General features: G+C 36.7%; 1 protein-coding gene across 1 annotated transcript in view; it reads left to right on the top strand.

The window, feature by feature from the left end:
- MAP3K7CL (MAP3K7 C-terminal like) overlaps window positions 1-2,009 on the top strand; it is a 32,354-nt gene extending 30,345 nt beyond the window's left edge. The window contains exon 5 of the mRNA XM_006908252.2: window positions 891-2,009. Within this exon, the coding sequence (XP_006908314.1) occupies window positions 891-1,071 (181 nt within the window). The 3' untranslated portion in view covers window positions 1,072-2,009. The remainder of the gene's footprint in view (window positions 1-890) is intronic.
- The last annotated feature ends 17,995 nt before the right edge of the window (window positions 2,010-20,004 follow it).

Raw genomic sequence — 20,004 nt, forward strand, 5'->3', positions numbered from 1 at the left:
ATTCACATAAGGGGAGTGGACCTGTTTTATTTTTTATTTTTATTTTTTAAATTTTATTTTATTAATTTCAAGTATATGGTACATTGGTTAGACATTTATATAGCTTATAAAATGATCCCTCCTACCTGTTTTAGGTTGTCATGTTTAATTAATCTAAATAAGGACTGCGAAGCTTGAGCTCCTCATTATGTGTATTTATATCAATGAATTATTTACAAATACTTACTGAGAAATGAATCTGTTTAAGGCATTATCACTACAAGTTTCCTCCAATAATCTTAACCTGCTTAGGATTCTAGAGTCAGGCTAGCTCCAAATGTAAGTATATTGTTTTGTTACTTAGGGATGCAAGATACGTGTAAGAACTAAGGAAAGACATGGAAAATAATAGCTGCAGGAAGGAGGTGGAAGTCTTCAGTCCAAAGAACTAGTAAAGATTTGTTAAACTCAGAAATAAAAAACTAAATTTGGAGGACAAAGATTACGTAAAGGACAAACTATACTTTTCCTACCCATAATGACAATAGTTAGCATCTTAAATTAGAAACAGATTTTTTCCTGTTTCTTTTTTCCCCTAAACTAGTTATAACTTTTACAATTTGTTGTATTCTTAAAAAGATCACCTTTTTTTGACTGTCAAAATATTTATTGAGTATTTTATGGTATATGTTTAGTATTTTGGATGTGTCTAGTGGAAGGGCTAGAATAAAATAGGGATCTAAGACTTGTGAAGCTGGAAAAATAAAAATAAGTAATTGGAGGTGAGTAGAGATGGATAAAATTTAGAGAAACAGAATGAAACAGTCTGCTTCCACGATGCCATTACTGTATAATTTACTTTGTTTGCATTAAATTTTGTGCGTCTTCCTTGCCTGCCCGCGGGTCTGCAGAAAGGAGCTCATTGCCAAGCTGGATCAGGCAGAAAAGGAGAAAGTGGATGCTGCTCAGCTGGCTCGGGAATTCGAGGCACTGACGGAGGAGAATCGGACCTTGAAGTTGGCCCAGTCACAGTGTGTGGAGCAACTGGAAAAACTTAGAATACAGTATCAGAAGAGACAGGGCTCGTCCTAACTTTCAGTTATTCAGCGTGAGTGTCAAAGGTTGGTGACTGCTCTGTGCTGGCCGAAAGATTCTTATTTTATAGGGATAGTGAGTCAAATCGATCACTTCTCTTTATTATCCACGTGGCAAACGTCTGTAATGAATTTAGCGCTTGCTCCATCTTGTTTGAGAGGAGGGATATTTTATTTTAAATAAGATAATTAAAGTATGTTTTCAGAGGTCGTAATTCATTTCCAAAGGTTATTTTTCATCTTATTTAGGAAGATGTGATCATACTATACATCGAGATAGAAAAATGATAAAAATAGAATATTGACTGACTCTAGTAAGAATCGTAAACAGAATTAAACCATGAAACAAACCAGTGAGATGCTCACTGCAGTTCCACATGAGCGTGTTTTTAAATTTCATGTCTTTAATATTTCAACTGTAGTCGAATCTGAACTGTCAGAAACTTCTCCACATGTATTTATGTTCACCAGAGTTAGATTTAATCCCTCAGTGATTGACTGTACTAAGAATAAATGGTTGCATATCATAAAGCTTTCTCATGAAAATATTAGCAGAAAGCATGTTTGTGCCAAAAGCACATTTGCCAGTGCTAACTTGCTGTTTAATAAAAAGCAGATAAGGCGGCATTTTCTTCACGGCACGTTATCCTCCAGTAAACATCTCCGCCTTTGCTTGTGTGTGTTCTGGGGCATGGGAGAAACGGAAAAGAATCTTTTAGACATCACTTTTGTGAGTTCCCATGTAAACATCAGTAAAATTATAACTAATATTTTGTTTTGAATTTAAGGAGATGTTTTGGATCAGTAATAACTAATAGAAATACATGAGTAAAATCAGGATTGGAATGATTTTGCCCTTGTTCTACCTATCACCATATTTTCCCAAATTGATCTCTTTGTTTTATGTCCATTTCTATTCATGTAACTTCTTTTTCATTAAACATGGATCAAAACTGCCGGTCTTTATTTTGTCCCTTTCTTAACCTCCATTATGCTAAACATTAGAATTGTCTAACGCTAGTTAGAATTTGTTGTGTTTGTATGTGTCAAAAAAGCAGCACAATCCCTTTTCTTGGAAAGACTGTGGTTTCTCATAAAAAAAAACTCAGCTCTAATCCTGAATATGAAGCATTAACGTCTTAAGGTATTTGCCCAGAAAACATAAAAGAGAATAGTTGATTAAAACAGTAAGATGGCCTGGAATTGACCAGTTGTTACCAACTGGGGTGGGGGTAGGGGTGATTTTATTCCCAGGAGACATTTGGCAAAGTCTAGAGACATTCTTTGTTGGCTGGGATAAGGGCATACTACCGACATCTAGAGCGTAGAGGCCAAGGTTGCTGCTTAACATCCCACAATGCACAGGATAACACCCCAACAACAAAGAAGTGTCTGGCCAATGGTGCTGAGGCTGGTGTGACCTGGGCTGGGCTCATTATGGGCAGTTTGGGAAATTAGAAGGGAAAGTGCTTTGCAAGGCCCCAAGTCTCTTGCCCTATGGTATGGAGTCCATGGGGTCTTTAAGCATCCTGACTCTGTTTCCTCATTTGTAAAATGAAGTTTTTCAATAGATCTCAACATTTTAATGTTATGTGAGCCCATTCACCCTGAAGTTGCTTTAACGTTTCACCAAAGATGGAAGTCCCTGTTATCCCAACAGAACTTTTTTTTTGTTAACCCCAAGGCTTATAAACACTGATACAAAGGAAAGATTGTTCACTAAATTTATATAAATCCAGGGTTAATGGAATGGTAGGAGGAAGGCTAAGTTACAAACCTTTAAATACAAGGATTACTTTTTGGTCACAGACCATCTGAAGAGAATTACATATATTTATAGAATTCAAGCAGTCGTGGCCTCTTATAGAAAATGGGGGACAAGGAAATAGAGTCCCCGAATCTCTTTGTTCTACCAGAATAAAAATAATTTAACAGAGTCAAAATATTTGAACACTACTGGTATTTTATTAAGGAGACACTGAGTAAATAGTTTTCATACCTGTGCTAGTCTCAGCCTGAAATTTTACCGTGTGTTTCCAAAAGATATCCATTCATGACTCAAAAGCAAGTATTTTTATAGGTGTGTGTTTCAAGAAGACTTTTATTTATTAATAATATGAAAACATCACCTACTTTTGTAGCATTGTCAGAGAAATCTTAAAGCAAAATGTCTTATGTTATTGAGCTTATCTTTTCATTCATTTGACAAGTTTACCTCAGTCTTATTTACCACTGCATATTATCTATATAACAGAATCATTTACGAATTTTCTGTCTTCAAATATATTTACCAATTCCTGCTATGAGGCATAATGAAAATGTTATAGAGTATTAAAGATGGGCAATGAGATCCTATTAGTATTAAGGTGAACATGCCTGCTTTAGAGCTAGAAATAAAAGAATCTAAGTGGCATTATATTCTGCAATTGCTCTAAAGAATTTGCTATTTGTCGGCTATTTAGTTTATGTAGACATAAAACTTCTAGTTACACGTGGCTAGAAGTCAAATCTTTAATCATTGGTGTTGGCAGAGCATGTTTATCTCATTCTGGTACTTGAGCTTGGGTGTATCATTAACTCAATACAAATAAGAAAACTAAAAGAGATGTGGAATCCAAATTCGACTCAACAAAAGTTTATTATACACTTATGTTGGGTTTCAACCTTCTCAGGAGCTTCCCAGACATTATCTGAAACTGGCCTCCATATGCTGAGGGCAGGGAGAGACTTCAGAAAAAAGGCAGGCCACTCCAGATTGGTAGGTGACAGGTTTAAAAAGCAAGATAACTTACTTATGAGGTTTGTTTTGGGCAGCCACGAGATGAATGGTTTTCCACATCCTCCTGCCAAATCTTCAAAGTATACTTGGAGGCTCTAAGTGGGTTCAGTTATGCATCCAGGGGGCTTTAACTGATCTTCCTCAGTCCAAATAGTTTAACATCCCATTTCTATCCTAGAGGCAGCTTCTGGAGGCAGGGAAGGCAAGCAGAATGCACATTCTAAGGACAGGGGAGGGGGTGGGAGCCTCCAATTGTCCTGGCTAGGTCCAGCTCTGAGGTCAAACAAGTGATACTTCTTTTTAACTGTAAAAATGTAAAAGGAGTTTATTAATTTTGCTTTTGAAATTATTTGGCCTGGGTCACACATTTAATTCATGAAAAAATTTAATTTCTCAGCAATCATTATAGGCACTCAAGATAAGTGAGTAAAAACTAACCTACAAATTATTTTCAGATGTAAAGATTTTTAAAAATTAAATGTATTGAAGTAATATATTGATCAATAACTTTATATAAGTTTCAGGTATATAACATTATAATTCATCTTCTTGTTGACCTTCCCCAACAACTAACCAAGTTCAGGACAGAGTAATAACAACAGAGGATGTAAAAATGAATGACACACTCTGAGCCTTCAATATGCTTCCAATTTAGTAACTGGTCTGACAGGTGAGTAAGAACTAAAGAGGCAAAGAAGGCAGGTGGAGGACGGAATCTAGATAAAGTAAAAACATGTCCGAAGGCCCTGGGGCATATTCAAAGACTTGAAGGGAGGCCAGTGTGGCTGAGTATGAAGAGGGAGGGAGAGAGGTACAAGGTGAGGTTGTAGAATAAGGCAGGAACCCGAAGATCACATTAAGAATTTTGAATTTAATCCTAAAAGCAATGGGAAGTCATTGAAGAATTTTAAGGACCAGGTAACATGTTAACATGTTATCTTGTAGAGTAACATGTTTTAGGAGTTTTCCTCATTTTAAGTTGCTTAGACTACTATATACACTCATGTACCACTTAACAACAGAGGTACGTTCTGGGACGTGTGTCATTGTGTAACACCATGGAGTGCACCATGGAGTACACTTATACAAACCGAGATGGTACGGCTTACTACACACGTAGGCCATGTAGTGTAGCCGATTGCTCCTAAGCTACAAGCCTGTACCTCATGTTACTATAAAGACGACATGAGATTAAATAAAGAACAAGAGAAAATGATGCAATGAGGAGACGTGGAAAACAGGAGATGTATGAGGTGGCTGCTGGTGTAACAAAGCATACTGTTTTTTTTTTTTCCTTAGTTTTAAAAAAATAATTTTTATTTTTCAATTGACATATAATATTATATTAGTTCACATATAATATTATATTAGTTTCAGGTGTACAACATTGTCATCAGACATGTATGTAACTTATGAAGTGATCATATGGTACCTTGTTTTACAGTAAACATTTTTGTAAGTAAAAAGAATACACGCTAAAATAATAATAAAAAGTATAGTATAGTAATTATACAAGCCAGTAACATAGTTGTTTATTATCATTATCCAGTGTTATGTACTATACATGTATGTACTATGCTTTTGTACAACTGGCAAGGCAATAGGTTTCCTTACACCAGGATCACCACAAACATGTGAGTCGTGCATCGTGCTGTGATGTTATGATAGCTACAACATCACGAGGTGACAGAAATTATTCAGCTCCCTTATAATCTTATGGGATCACCATTGTATATGTGGTCTATCATTGACCAAAACGTTGTCATGCAGTGCATGACTGTAGTGTTATTTATATGTACGTATTTAGATAGATAGGTAGATAGATGATAGAGAGAGAGAGAGAGAGAGAGAGAGAGAGAGAGAGAGAGAGATGATGCGCTATTTATATAATGTTATTTTACATATTTTATTTGAAGTTATTTTAATAAATATTGTTCTTCCTACAGAATAAGTATACCCTTAGTGGTATCATGTGGCTTGGCAGAATTAAAGACAAACTGAGTCTATCTCTGCTTGTCACCATTAGCATATTTAATTAGGTGACACTAATAACCTTGCTTTTTTATGAAAAATTTTAGTCTCCTGTTTTTTAATACTTACCTCATGCATTAAGTTGCCAAGCCCAGAGCTGCTAAGTGAATATTCTAAGCAATTATAACTCTTAAGATATTTTTCACCTGTCTTTGTTATTTTTAAAGAATGAAATAACCAGAACTGGGAGTGCAGATCATGTTGAAGATGAACATGGAAAGTGAAACATCCACAGGCAAAGGAGGGAGCTGAGAGTATTAACCTTCGGATTCTTTGAAGACCTTTCCTGATCTAACATTCTATGTTTCGATTAACTGAGAATATATTCTTTTTCATCATTCTAAACAAATGTTCCCTGAAAGAAAAATGTCTTTCAGTCGAGAGTTTTAAGTTATAGCGTTAAAATCTTATCCATTTCATTTTGCTGTCTGAAACTTTGAAAATGTCCTAGCCAGTCCTTGTGATGCATACTTCTCAGGCAGCTCTGGGGCAGGTAGATAAAGCCAGAAGAAGCTTTTACGAGTGTAGGTTAGTTTACGTGTGTAGATTATTCAGGCTCTGAAAATGACTGTCATTTGACAGCCCGAGTCACAAAAGCTGAAAAATAAATTTTTTTTTTCCTAAAGAGTTTGTTAAAAACTTTTTATTGGCTGCTTTCAGACTAAGGAGTTTAGAACAAGAACTCTGAGTGGAAGGACCTGAGCCAGTGTGAATAAAGAAGGAACCAAGTTTTTCCATAGCCAAAAGGAGGAAGAATTTGCGTTTGCAATCTGCTATACTTGACCAATTTGATCTGTCACTGAACGTGTCTGGACAGCATCTATTCTCTCAGGTCTGAAGCTTGGAAAGGGAAAGATATAGTAGGGCAAGGTAAAATTATGTGTGAAACAGCTTTTTCCCTAGCTTCTTAATTGCCCTCTCATTTCTCAAAAATAGAGTAAATGCTGAACATGCTGACTTTCCCTCCATCGTTCCTGTAAATAAGGATGTGACTCACAAACCCTGCAAACTTCAGAATGCCATAGATACTGTGGTGATTTGAGTATTTAAAATAGCTGGAAAAAAAACAAATCGGTCATGGGTAAGTTAGGGTGGTTTCTCTTTTTTTTTTTAAAAAAAAATTATGTTTTTTTTCTTTTGTAATTTTTTTTGTTATTGTGGCTTGACAACCAAATTTTAGGGTTTTATGACTTCTGGGAACTAACACAGTGAACGCAGTGGTCTGATCTCGGATCCCAGGCAGCAAATGACTTAAGACTTACCATCGGTCGTTGTGGTCTGAATGCAAATCTCTGTCTGGTTGTATGTTCTCCTTTTCTATATAATAGAGAGAGATGATTGTTGATGGCATTTGAGTACACTAAGCCCCTGCTCCCCAAACATGTACATGACCAGTGCAATATTATAAATACAGACATATTTAGGGTGCTAATAATAGTGGTAGGAGTATCCATAGCTTATAAGATGCTTGCCGAATGGCGTTCATTGATTTGTAGCTAACTGACCTGGAAATGGAAAACAAGGAACTTCTTTTTGTTCGTGCTAAAACCCCCAAACCAAGGCTTTCTGAAAACCTAGGTTTGAGTTTGAGATTTTGGATTTAGGTGAAGTCAGGGAATTTCAGTCTTACCCTGTATTAATCAGGGTCCTGGTAAGAAACAAAAGTATACTCAAAAGAGGCAAATGAAAGATAATTTAATGAAGGGATTATATACAAAGTTCGGGGCAGAGTTAAGGAAAATCAGGAGGGCTGGTGAAGGTCTTGGGTCTGGCAGCTTCAGGAAAGTTTCTCCCACATCTTCACGGGCAAAGGACAGAGGAAGCAGTACGAGAACGGGGCAGAAGCTGTCTGTATGAGAGGCTTTCCCACACTGCACTCCCCAAGAACTTGTCCTTTGGTTGGGGAGTGAAGCCACGACCGACCCAGGACTGGCAAGCAGAAGCCAGGAGGATAAATACCTTAGTCTTTCTCTCTTTCTGTCCTTCTATCTTCTGCTGGTGGCTCCCATTGGCCAAAACCAACCAAAAGCCAAATGGCAAGGAAGCCTGTTTGCTGTGGTCCATATAGCCCATCTCTCAGAGCTCAGGGAAGGATGGAAAAAGGAGTAGATTTGCAGGGGCATGTGGAGAGTTTTCAGCACAGACCACCAATGAGCTAAAGACATGGACATGCCTCAGAAGCTAGTAAAAGAAAGGGGAGAATAGGGAGGTAGGTTAGGGTAAAGGGGTCAAATATATGGTGATGGAAGATTTGACTTTGGGTGATAAACATACAATGCCGTATCCAGATAATGTATTTTTGAATTGTACACTTGAAACTTATATCATTTTATTAACTGATATTACCCCCAATAAATCTAATTAAAAAACAAAAGAAGGAAAGCAAGATGGCCAGGCTTATAATTAATCCTGTGGTCCTTTCTAGACATAAAATCCATTACATGTCTGGAAATATGAACCAGGAGGACCAGTAGCATCTATTTCTTCCCTGGGTTTAGGCTAAGTGTGAGATTGTTAGATGAAATACAAGATGTCTAGTTAGAATTAAATTGCAGAAATTATATAAACAATGAATAACTTTTTTGTGTCTATACGTATGTCCCAAACATTACATGATATATACTTACACTAAAAAAAAAAAAAAATACTGTTTATCTGAAGTTCAATTTTAACTAAGAATCTTGGATTTTTATTGGAATAAATCTGGCGATCCAGGGAGGGTGTTGGGGAGGAGCGTCTGCAAGTGTTTCTGTGTAAACATGTTCCCCACCAACCCCATCCTTCACTGCAGTTTAGTCAGAAGAAAGTGCCCCGGAAGTAAAATGTGCTATAGCGTTTCCAAAACTGTGCTCTTGCAACACCAGTGTTTGAAATGACAAGTATTAAAAAGAAAGAAAGAAAGAAAGAAAGAAAGAAAGAAAGAAAGAAAGAAAGAAAGAAAGAAAGAAAGAAAGAAAGAGAAAGAAGGAAAGAAAGAAAGAAGGAAAGAAAAAAAAATTCTTTCTTGCTCAAATAAGTTAGAAAAACACCGCGCTGAATAAACTTATTCTCCCAGCTTTGCGATTTTTCCGGCATTTAATGCTAACATGCTTTGTGACACAAATAACAGTGTTTTCTTGCTTTATTTAGAAACCATCACAACAAACAGATAACAGGCCCAATGTCCTTTTGTTCCACAGTAACCACAGGTTTCTACTGAAATTCAGTTTAAATTTAACGAAGTCATTTTGGTGTCCATCATATTAAAACAGAATTTTACCATCATATCTTGCTTTAAGACTTAATTTGCATTTATAAAGACGTTTTAAAGTGATAGCATTCTGTTTAAGAAGATATTAGTCCATTTGATCCTGCATGATTTTGCTTAGCCTTAACATGAAGAATCAGTTAAAACCAAGTTATAATTCAAGCAGGGACAATCCTAGATTTTTCAGAGAAAAAATGAGGATAAAACATCAGCCTTCTCCCCTTCACAAGGTTATTTTTGGAAAGAAATGAAGCAATGCTGTGAAAGGCTGCATAAAAAAATATTGCTTTGCTGTACAAAGTTTTATTAATAACCATCATGGTAGAGTTGGTGGATTACAGAGGTCTTACGGTTTTCTCTCTTTCTAGTCATAAGTATTTTAGCTCATCTGCTGCCCAATCCATAATTCTATCTTGTAGTGTGAAATGGGAGAAAAAGGAGTTAAATCATTTAGAATTAGAATCAACTGCAAAGGGTAGACTCTCCCCTGCCCAACCACCACCACCAATAACAGTGGATTAAATGAGGTAGAAGTTTCTTCTCTGATATAAAAGACTAGAACTTAGAATCTTGGAATTCTAAGTTATGATCCATTAAATCTTCAGGGTCTCAAATTTCTCTGCCGTTGTTGAGGTATGTCTCTCATTGTCATGGCCGAAGATGGCTGTGGCCAGAGGAGAGGCCGAGGGAGTGGGCTCTCTATGGTGGAATCTGCCACAAATGCTTCCAGTTACATCCTTGAGATTGTTAATTTTATGTCAACTTGACTAGGTCATGGGTGCCTACATATTTGGTCAAACATTGCTCTGGGTATGTCTATGAGGGTGCTTTTACATGAGATTTACATATACATTGGTAGACTGAGTAAAGCAGATTGTCCTCCCTGATGTGGGCGGTGGGGGTGGGTGAGCCTTATACAATTGGTTGAAAGCCTAAATAGAACATAAAGGCTGACTTTCTCATGAGTAAGAGGGAACTCTTCCTGCCTGACTTCTTTAAGCTGCGACATCAGTTCTTTTATGCCTTTAGTCTAGAACAGAGGGAATGGCTCTTGCTGGGTCTCAAGCTTGCTGGCCTCAGGTGGGAATGGCACTATTAGTTTTCCCAAGTGTCCACCTTGCAGATGGCAGATTTGGGGACTTAGCCTGAATAATCACATGAGCCAATTCTTTATAATAAGTTTCTTTGTGTATATATCTCTTATTCTTTCTGTTTCTCTGGAAAGTCCGACTAATATAATTCGATTGCCTGGTACTTAGTGTGGAAGAAGGAGAACAAGTAAAAGAGGTGAAATGTTGGGGGTACAAATAGGGGATTCTGCCCCAGGAGGGGAATTCAATCCTTTAAGGTAGTCGTGGATCAATGGTGACGTTGAAGCAGTTTTTCATTTTGGGAGCTGTTCAAGATACTGCCACGTCCTCAGGTCATGCTCTCCCTGTGTCAAATTGTCTGTCCTGTCAGATCCAAACTGCTTCATTTTTAATATCTCTATCCAGAGTATGTTAAATACAATTATCTCTATAAATAGAAAGCTCTGTCACTTCACGTAGTGATGCACATTTGTGTTAATATAAATGTGTGTGTAGAAAACATGGAAATAGAATATTTGGTCCATCTTAAAGCCTGAAATAGAAGTAAGGATGATTCCTTTCATATAGCGAGTAATACATGCCCAGGTTGCTGGCATTGTCTTTTTCTTACACCAGGTGAAGTCCATCGAAGGCAAAGGATGACAAAAGGTTTTGACAATGATACTAAATTATTCAGTCCCTACACTGGAGATTTTGAAGCCATTTTATGGCTGCGGCAGTTGTCACCCCATTATTACGGGTTTGATTCCTGACTTTAGAAGCAGGTATCCAAGATCTTGTAAGAACTGCAAATAGAAACTTGCATGTCTTCTCAAGCTCTGCATAAGGACCAGTTGTACATGGCTCTGATGGTTGTTGCTTAAAATCATTCTTGCCTTCTGTTCTTTTCATCCGTGGGAAAAGCATGGGAGTATGGGATCACAGTTTGGTTGCTATCAATCTTGGATCCAAGCTTAAGGCCATTAGAATAATCAATAGGTGGAAAATTGAAGAAACATTTACTTTTAATTTATCATTGGTTACCAAACTTAAAGAAAGCTTTACTTAGTGTCAGGACCAATGACATAATTTTCAGGGCCAAGTACAAAATGAAAATTTGGGGCCCCCTGTTTAAAAATTATTAAGAATTTCAAGATGGTGACAATGCTACATTAAAGCCAGCACACAATCCAATGCATAGGTGGCACATCTATGAGCCAGCCCTCTTTAGCATAGTATGTTTAGCTTAGATTTCCTTGACCTGCCCACAAAGCTCTCACCTGACCCCCTCCCTCATGTCTTCGAATCTTTCTTCTGAAATCTTTACTTTTATATAACACCTTGGGACATAAGAGGGTCTTATAGAAAGCATTAATTGGTTTTATCCTAGATATTTTTTCCTTTTTATTCCTGAAGATCAGAGCCCTCAGACATTTCTGTCTTCTGACCACCCCTAATATGACACAGTCCCTTAGGCAGCTTAGCTTCATCATCCTGTATATATATGTGGCCTACCATCATGGGGCCCTTCGTAGGGGCTTAATGCCTATCAAATAAACTAGGAATATTTTTCAAAGATCCTTCACATTAAATATGAAAAAAAAATGAAATCATCCACACATATAGTAAAGCGTGAACTAATTACCCAGGGAGATGGGATGTACTTGGATCATCGAAGATTTATACATGCCCAGGTTGCTGGCATTATCTTTTTCTTACACCAGGTGAAGTCGAGTTTTATAATCAATGTAGCCTCTAATTGCCTTATTCCTTGTGATATTGTATTAGTCAGGGTTCTCTAGAGAAAACAAAAGGATATATATTAATACATATATGTAAATATATTTTATATATATGTATAATAAGTTGTTGTCTCACGTGATAATGAAGGTCCACAAGTTCCAAGATCTTCAGGATGAGTCAGTAAGCTGGAGACTCAGGAGAGCTGATGATGTACTTCTAATCAGAGTCTGAAGGCCTGAGAACCAAAGGAGCTGACGTCTCAACTTGATAGCTTTCAGGCAGGAAGAACTCTCTCTTATTTCTGAGAGGGTCCACCTTTTTGTTCTATTCAGGCCTTCAATGGACTGGATGGGGCCCACTCACGTCAGGGAGGGCATTCAGCTTTAGTCAGTCTACTATTTAAATCTTAATGTCATCTGAAGACACCCCTGCAGACACACTCAGAATAATATTTGACCAAGTATCTGGGTACTTTGTAGCTTGTCAATTTGACACATAAAATTAACCATCCCAGATACCCTGTCATCACAAACTCTATAGAGCACTTAAAATTCCTGACTTTGCTTAGTACAGATAGCTAGCTACCACTCATGTTTGTTCAATTCTACTATCTTGCCTTAACCGAAGATTTAATTAGAATGAAAAGTAAATCCTTACATTTTAGTGAGTGCATGTTTTGTGTGAGGCACAGGTAAGGGTGCAAAAATGACTAAGAACAATGCGTTAATACAAAGGACGCTGGTTGAGAAGCACCTTTATTTAAATACGTTTCACCTGGGAACTCCCTGCCTTCACTTTTTGCCTCTCTCATCAGGGATGCAATTTGGTTTTCTCTTGTGTTTGTGCTTTTAGAGTTAGAGCCCTACAGATGTCCTCATCACTGCCTTATAGCATATGGTTGGGTTCTTTAGGAAATATAGAATGAGGGGTGACTGGAATTAGAAGGTACCTGTGGTTCCGGGCATCAGTTTCAGTGGGGCAATAAGAGTTGGGAGGAGTAAACAGAGGGGTTGGGGCAGGGGTGGGAGAGGGAAGAAAGAGCCTTAGGTGGAGCAGAAGAGTGAGAGACTGAATGGGAGAAAAGAGAGGTGAGCTGAGACAGCGGGCTCCTTTCAGCCCTACATTCTTGAAGAAAATGCTTAGATTACGCCAAGGAGAAAGAGACTAACCTAGAGCTGCTATGGTAAGAGATAAAAGAGCTGTCATTACTGAATTACTTGAGAAAAACCATTAAGAGGTATGAGGCCTCAAAAGATAGTTACATCCATGGGTCGGAACAAGCTAAAAATTAAAAGGCAGATTTGATTCATTAATTAAACGTGAAGGCTGGTAACATTAAGTTTTTGTTTATGCTGTTCTATCTGCCTGAGATGCCTTCGCTTTCTGCCATCACCTGGTTAACTGCTATTAATTATTAGGTATATAATTATTAGTAGTATTATTGTTAATAATTTTAATAGTATTATTAGGTATGTAACAATTATTAAATAACAATTATTAGGTATTATAGCCTAACTGCTATTTCTTCTCAGAAGTCTTTGACCCCTGGAGGCTGGGTTTGGTGTCCTTCCCACGTGTTCTCATCTCACTCTGTTTCGGAAATTATACTGTTTGAAATTGCTTTACGACATGCCTGCTTTCCTAAACGAGCTGGGAGTTCTTTGCTGACAATGGTTGTGGCTTGTTTAAAGTTGTATCTTCAGACTAGACTTCAGTGCCCGGGACCTGGTAGGAGTTTAAGAGATATTTGCTCGCTGAAAGAAAGAATGAAAGAATGAAGGAGAACCCTGCTCCTGCTCTCTCGATGGTATTTAAGACACCACGCTGGGTGTTTAGTAGTGGAGCATCAAGAAGAGTGAGGTACAATGGTGGTGACATAAAGGAAATGGACACTGTTCCTGGCCTCAAAGAGCTGGATAACACCTATGACTCATGGTGTAATACAAGACAAGTGATATAATACATACAATACTATAGTACGAGTAAGGAGAGTAGGGGTATCCTATTTAATAAATAAAAATACGGGGTGCCCGATTAAATCTGAATTTCAGGTATACATCAAATAGTACATATATATCTCATGGAATATTTGAGACATACTTATACTAAAAGTTATTAGTTATTTATTAAAATTAAGATTTGACTGGGCCTCCTGTATTTTATCAACCCTACAAGAGAGGAACATAGCCTATAAGAAATTATTTCTGTTATTTTAGGACAGCGTAAGGGGGATATTAGAGAACAAGATGATTCAAGAGTTTCTCTGAAAACCAACTTGAGTTGCAAAGGATGCAAGCCAAAATGTGAGGGAAATGCAGTTAGGTAAAGACTTTTCAGGTGAGAAGGCAGTGGCAGGTTCGGAGATTGGATGAAATCTGGTTTGGCCGGTGTGAGAAGGTATGAGCTGGGTGGAGAAAAACCCAGCTGGATGGTTGGGCAGGACCTGGTGACTCCACACGTGTCAAAGCCTTAGTCCCCTGAGCAGCCCCATCGCTTCGTCTTAGCCAAACTCGTGAACAGGCAGGACTAGATCTTTCTGCATGGGCAAAATTTTCATTTACTCAGTTGAGCAGGGCTGGACATTAGTCTCTCTGTGTAAACAATGAAGAAGAAACACCAGGAACATTTTGCAAGGCTCATGAATTGCTCAACCATTTGCATTTTTTTTCAAACACTGGTGTAAAACAGCATCTCTAGCCAAGCTGAGGAAAAAGTGAATGGTAGTGATGGCTTATCAAAACAAAATGGGATGGCATGGGAAATACTAACAACTTCTAACCTAAGGTACCTGCAATTTTAGTTTTTTTCAATTTACTATTATAGCATCTATTTAGCATTGTATAGTAAATATATAATGCCGTATAGCTAAAATATAATAAAACAGAAAAAATAGCTTGTTTTTGATACAGGAAAGAAGTGGAAATATTTATATAACCTTATTGAGCACTTACTATGCAACATATGCAATTTTTGAGGAGGCAACATATGCAATTTTCCTTAATCTTAACAATGGTACTATAATATTATTGTATGTGTAAGATGTACAATAATACTATAACATAATTGTATACATAAGTAGATATACTATAACAATCATTACATTCATCTTGCTGAGGTTCATAATCTTTATTTGCTCTTGTATGACCACACGACTAGCAATAAATTATTCTGGAATTCAAATCTGATTTGACTCTAACATCTATATTGTTTCCACTATATCACACTTAGAGATATAGACCCAGGATAAACAACAATTACTGAGCATTATGGCTATGCGCTGTGAGAACAGGAAGGAGACAACATCTAATTCTGCCTTAAGGTCAGCAAGAATGGTTTTGCAGAGGAGGCAGTGCTTGAGTAGCGATTGACAAAATGATTTCGCCTTCTAATAAGATTAATAACATGCAATGTAAGAAGAATACTCACAAGTTAAAAAAAGGTATCAATAGTTAAAACAGATATTGTAGTTCATTCTAAAAAGCTCTTGTTAGGTTTCTGTAATCTTTTATTAAATGTTCCACATTGATGACACACACTTAAATTTTCATGCTTGCTCACTTTTCCTATTAAACACCCATTAATATCATTAGTCATATTTATTAGATGGTCATTATTTATAATTCTCAGATATTTATATGATTATAGTTTGGTACCTCTTTTATTAGAACACTAAACATTCACATAGAAATATGTTCAAAATATCTTCATAGTTCTATAACCTACATGAATGGTTATATAGTTGGGTTGATTAAATTCCTCCCACATAATTATTTCAATTATAAAATGTTACTTACATAACTGGAATGGTATTATAGTTGTAAAATATTCAATTCTGTAATTATGTAAGATTAAAGTAAGTAAAAAGAAAGGCCGGAAGTTTTAGCAACATATTCTCTAGAGAAAAGCTGAAGAGTTCTATTTCTTGATTTTTAAAAATACAACTATAATGATAAAATATGAAAACAAAATGTTTTTAAATGGTTTGCTTTCTCAAAAGACATGAACCAAAATTTAATGTAAAACATCAAAGAGTGTTAGTCTTGAATACCTCTTGTGAGGTAAGCTAATACTGCTATCATTTTTTAACCCAATTCTGGCTTTAAGTACTCTCTGTGGAAAGCCCTCTAGACAGATCTTAACTCCTTTTGGCTAACTTATTTGTATGTTGCCTTCGAAGCTTTGCACATTTTTCTAGCATAGAAAAAGCTGTTCAAAAATGCCCAGGGCACTGCTCTTTACTCAGTAAGCTTAGACAGCCATCTTTGACTGGCTGATTTCTAACCATGACTGTTCAGAAGCCACAGGAAGAAGGGTGTAATTCTGACTAGAGAATTTGCAAGGAAGTTAACGTGTTTGAATTTCAGATGTGTTTCTTAGGGAGTTACATAAATTTCAAGTTTATACTTACTAAAGGATAAACTCTCGTTGAGGATAAAATCACAATTTTTATACAATATGAAACAAGCATGTATCAAAGATTTTATTTAACCCAAGAATTAATAAGGGACCAATAGTAGGTGTTATGACCAATTCAAAAGAGAATCACACACACAGTTATAGTCAGATAATGAATGTGAAATAAATTTACAAATAGATGCAAAAGTGGTAAAACTGGTCAACATTCATAGAAACACAATTCACATTTCTATGGACAGGAATTATCTGCATTACAATAAATTTTCTCCAAGCTAACACCTGTAAATAAGAAGTCGTAAAATTGCCTAGTTAGAGGAGAATAAAGGCATAGATAGATAACCCAGATACATGAGCTCGACAGGACACTTAATGAATTTTAGTCCCACATTTTTTTTCCTCAAATATTCTTTCTTTGAAGGGTTCTTTGGTGCATCTGGTATCTTTGTATGTATAAATAATTCAAGATTCATCAATGAGCTAGTGAATAAAATTAGTTGGCGGGGGGTCGAATATTCACATACTGGAATCTGGCATGGAAATTCATTTTAGATAATAACAAAAACTGAGAATTTTTTTGAGGGTCTGGCATTAACTAATAATACTTTGACACAGAAACTGAAATATCATTCTATTTTCTGGTTAGGGTCCATGAAATACAATATAAGCATTTTGAATGATTTGGATGAGTTATTCAACTGTTGCTCACAGATCCACCTCTATAATAGTAACAGTGATAATAAGAGCAATAATAATGAAAATTAAGACATACAAGTCTTACTGATCCCTTAACGTGTTTCAGACACTGTGTTTTACTAATAATGTTTTAGGTATTTTACTTATAGGTTTTTAAATTTAATTTCTGTAATACCACATGTAGTAAATATATGCCTATTTAATGAATAACAATTCATGCCTTCCTCACTCTAAGTCCCTCTTTTTTTAACAAAGAAGAAAAAATATAAGCAAACATGTTTCATAAAACGTTCTGAATTACATTATTTCAAAAGCAGTACAGTTCTGCAAACTAAGTGACAATCCTTTTTTGGATCTGGCTTCCTCAACAGCTTGGCTTCTTTCCCTTTCATTCTAAGGCGTGGATAACGTTATATAATTGCTGATGTTTAATCTCTGCAATGCTTCAAGACACCTCTCAAGGTATTCATTTCTCTTTTAATGGATGGAGAGACCTGAAAAGGATTTGAGTGTTTCGCTTTAACAGATTTAGAGTCTGGAACTGTTGACTTGTATCTCTTTGGAGAAAACTTTGGAAAACATTGTGGAACGGAGATATTATGTAGACTACCCACTTGGAAAGCTAATTTTTTTTGCACTTATCCTCTTCTTTGTGCTCTTCTCCTTTTTTCTTCTTTCTGTTCTCTGTATTGGCTTTGGAGGAAGATTCATTTAGTACCTGACCACAAAGAGAGAGAGAGAGGGAGAGAAATATGCTGAGTTTGACTTTCCTTTCTGCGTGCAGTAGGGAACTAATTTTAGTATGTGTTACATTTATTTTACAGATGACTCTTCCTTGTCTTGTAGTTACATCTAAACTCTATCTTGCTCTGTGTTTTTATTTTCTTGCTTTGCACTGTGGCAAAAGAAAATCGAAAAGCAATCTCCCTAAAGAAAGATGGCTTCCCCCAGGGCTGGCTGTGAGCTTTCTCCACCCCACTGTTGGAAAGGGTTAGAATAAGGAAGTAGCATGAGTCATTGCTATTACCCTCAGGAAAACCCCTGCTCCATCTTCCTCTTGTGCTGTCTTTACCCAAGGTCTTGGATCATAGGAGATAAGTGTTCAGAACATACATTCAGGAGTTTTCTGTAGGAATGTAGCATTGATTTGATTAAAAATAACAATAGAAAAAAGGACACACGAAAAATCTTTGACTGAAGAGCAGAAGATGGATCTGATCTAAACATTTGTTTACAAGCTGGCTGTTTGGAAGTTTGAATGCAGTTTCCATTTCTTACATGTCCTCTGTAACTCCTAGATTAGCACACCAAAGCATCTGCTACCCTCAAGTAGCTGAAGTATGTGTAGTGCTGTTTCTGTGGGGAAGATACATTCTGCTTTCTGGTTTGGTTTCCAGGGACAGGTTCTCCCACCCTTTATTGTGCTTCTAACAGCTGGTAGGAGACAAACTTCTTGACAATTGGCTGGACAATGGAAATAGGTCTTATCCTGGAAATATGGTACTTGCCATGGAGATAGGACTTAGAAAAGGGAAGGTGAGACACTGATTCCTGTTGTGGAAGAGAGGTGATTCGGGCACCTGACTGGGATCCATGTTTGCGGATCAGAAGAATTAATATATTAAAATGTTCATACTACCCAAAGTTATCTACAGATGCAATACAGTCTCTATCAAAATTCCAACAGCATTTTTTAAAACAGAAATAGAAAAAATTCTAAAATTTGTATGGAACTAAAAAATGCCTTGAATAGCCAAAGCATTTTGGAGAAAGAACAAAGCTGGAGGTATCACACTTTCTGATTTCAAATAATATGACAAGGCTATAGTAATCAAAACAGCATGGCACTGGCATAAAAATAGAAGCATAGATCAATGGAAAAGAATGGAAAGAGCCCAGAAAGAAACACTTGCATGTGCGGTCAACTAATATTTGACAAGGGAGCCAAGACTACTCAATGGGAAAAGGATAGTTTCTTCAATAGATAGTGGTCTTCCCAGTGTTTTCTACAATAGCCATTCTCTGCTCAACCCCATGTGATTGACTGACGTGAAGGTAGTCATTATTTCTAACCTAATGCCTTGGGTATCTTTGAAATCTATCATGAGTGACTTACACTTAATTATAGATCACCAATTACACTGACCAAAGTAAGAACTTAAGAACCAATGAGACCTCAGAACTTGTATGCAAAAACTCACTGTTCACGATGTAGAGAAGCTTCTCTGGGAAGTGTTAAAAGTGTACGATGAAGAAAGCATGATGCGTGGTCAATTCTCTCGAAGATTCATAGTGTACATTTGTATTAAGGCATCTTAGAGTCTTGAAGAAACTTATCTAACTGTTCTTAACATTTCCCAAACTTCTTTGAGCACATGACATTTTTATTAATGGCGTATTTAATCCCATCCAGTTTTGGAAAGACAAGTGGAGAAGATTTGAGATGATCTATAAAATCAGATATTTCACAGAATCCTATTTTATTCATTTATGATCAAATGAAGTAAAATATGTGAGGGACAGTCCTAGATAACAAAATCATGCTATAAATGTGAATTATTTACTGATAATGGCAATTGAATCTACACAGCTTAAATAAATTATCACAATAATTTATTTTTGGAAGTCCATCTGTCAGGATCATTTTGTTCTTCAAAATGTGATCTGTGGAAGTATAGTGTCACATTACCTATGAACCTGGTATAAATCCAAAATCCCAGGTCCTAACCTAGATTTATTTTATCAAAAGCTGCATTTGAATAAGATATGATCCCTGTGCACTTTAAAGTCTGAAAAAACACTGATTACAGCATCGTGCATCCTTACTCTTCCTGATTTGAGCTCATTCCTTCTCTCACTGCCGACTCCATCTAAAATTCCTTGAGATGCTTCCCTTCCCAGAAATTTAAAAACTTTACCATCTAATTCAATTGAAACCTTCATTCCTCTTTC

This window comes from Pteropus alecto, unplaced genomic scaffold, assembly GCF_000325575.1.
Source record: "Pteropus alecto unplaced genomic scaffold, ASM32557v1 scaffold81, whole genome shotgun sequence".
NCBI lineage: Eukaryota > Metazoa > Chordata > Mammalia > Chiroptera > Pteropodidae > Pteropus > Pteropus alecto.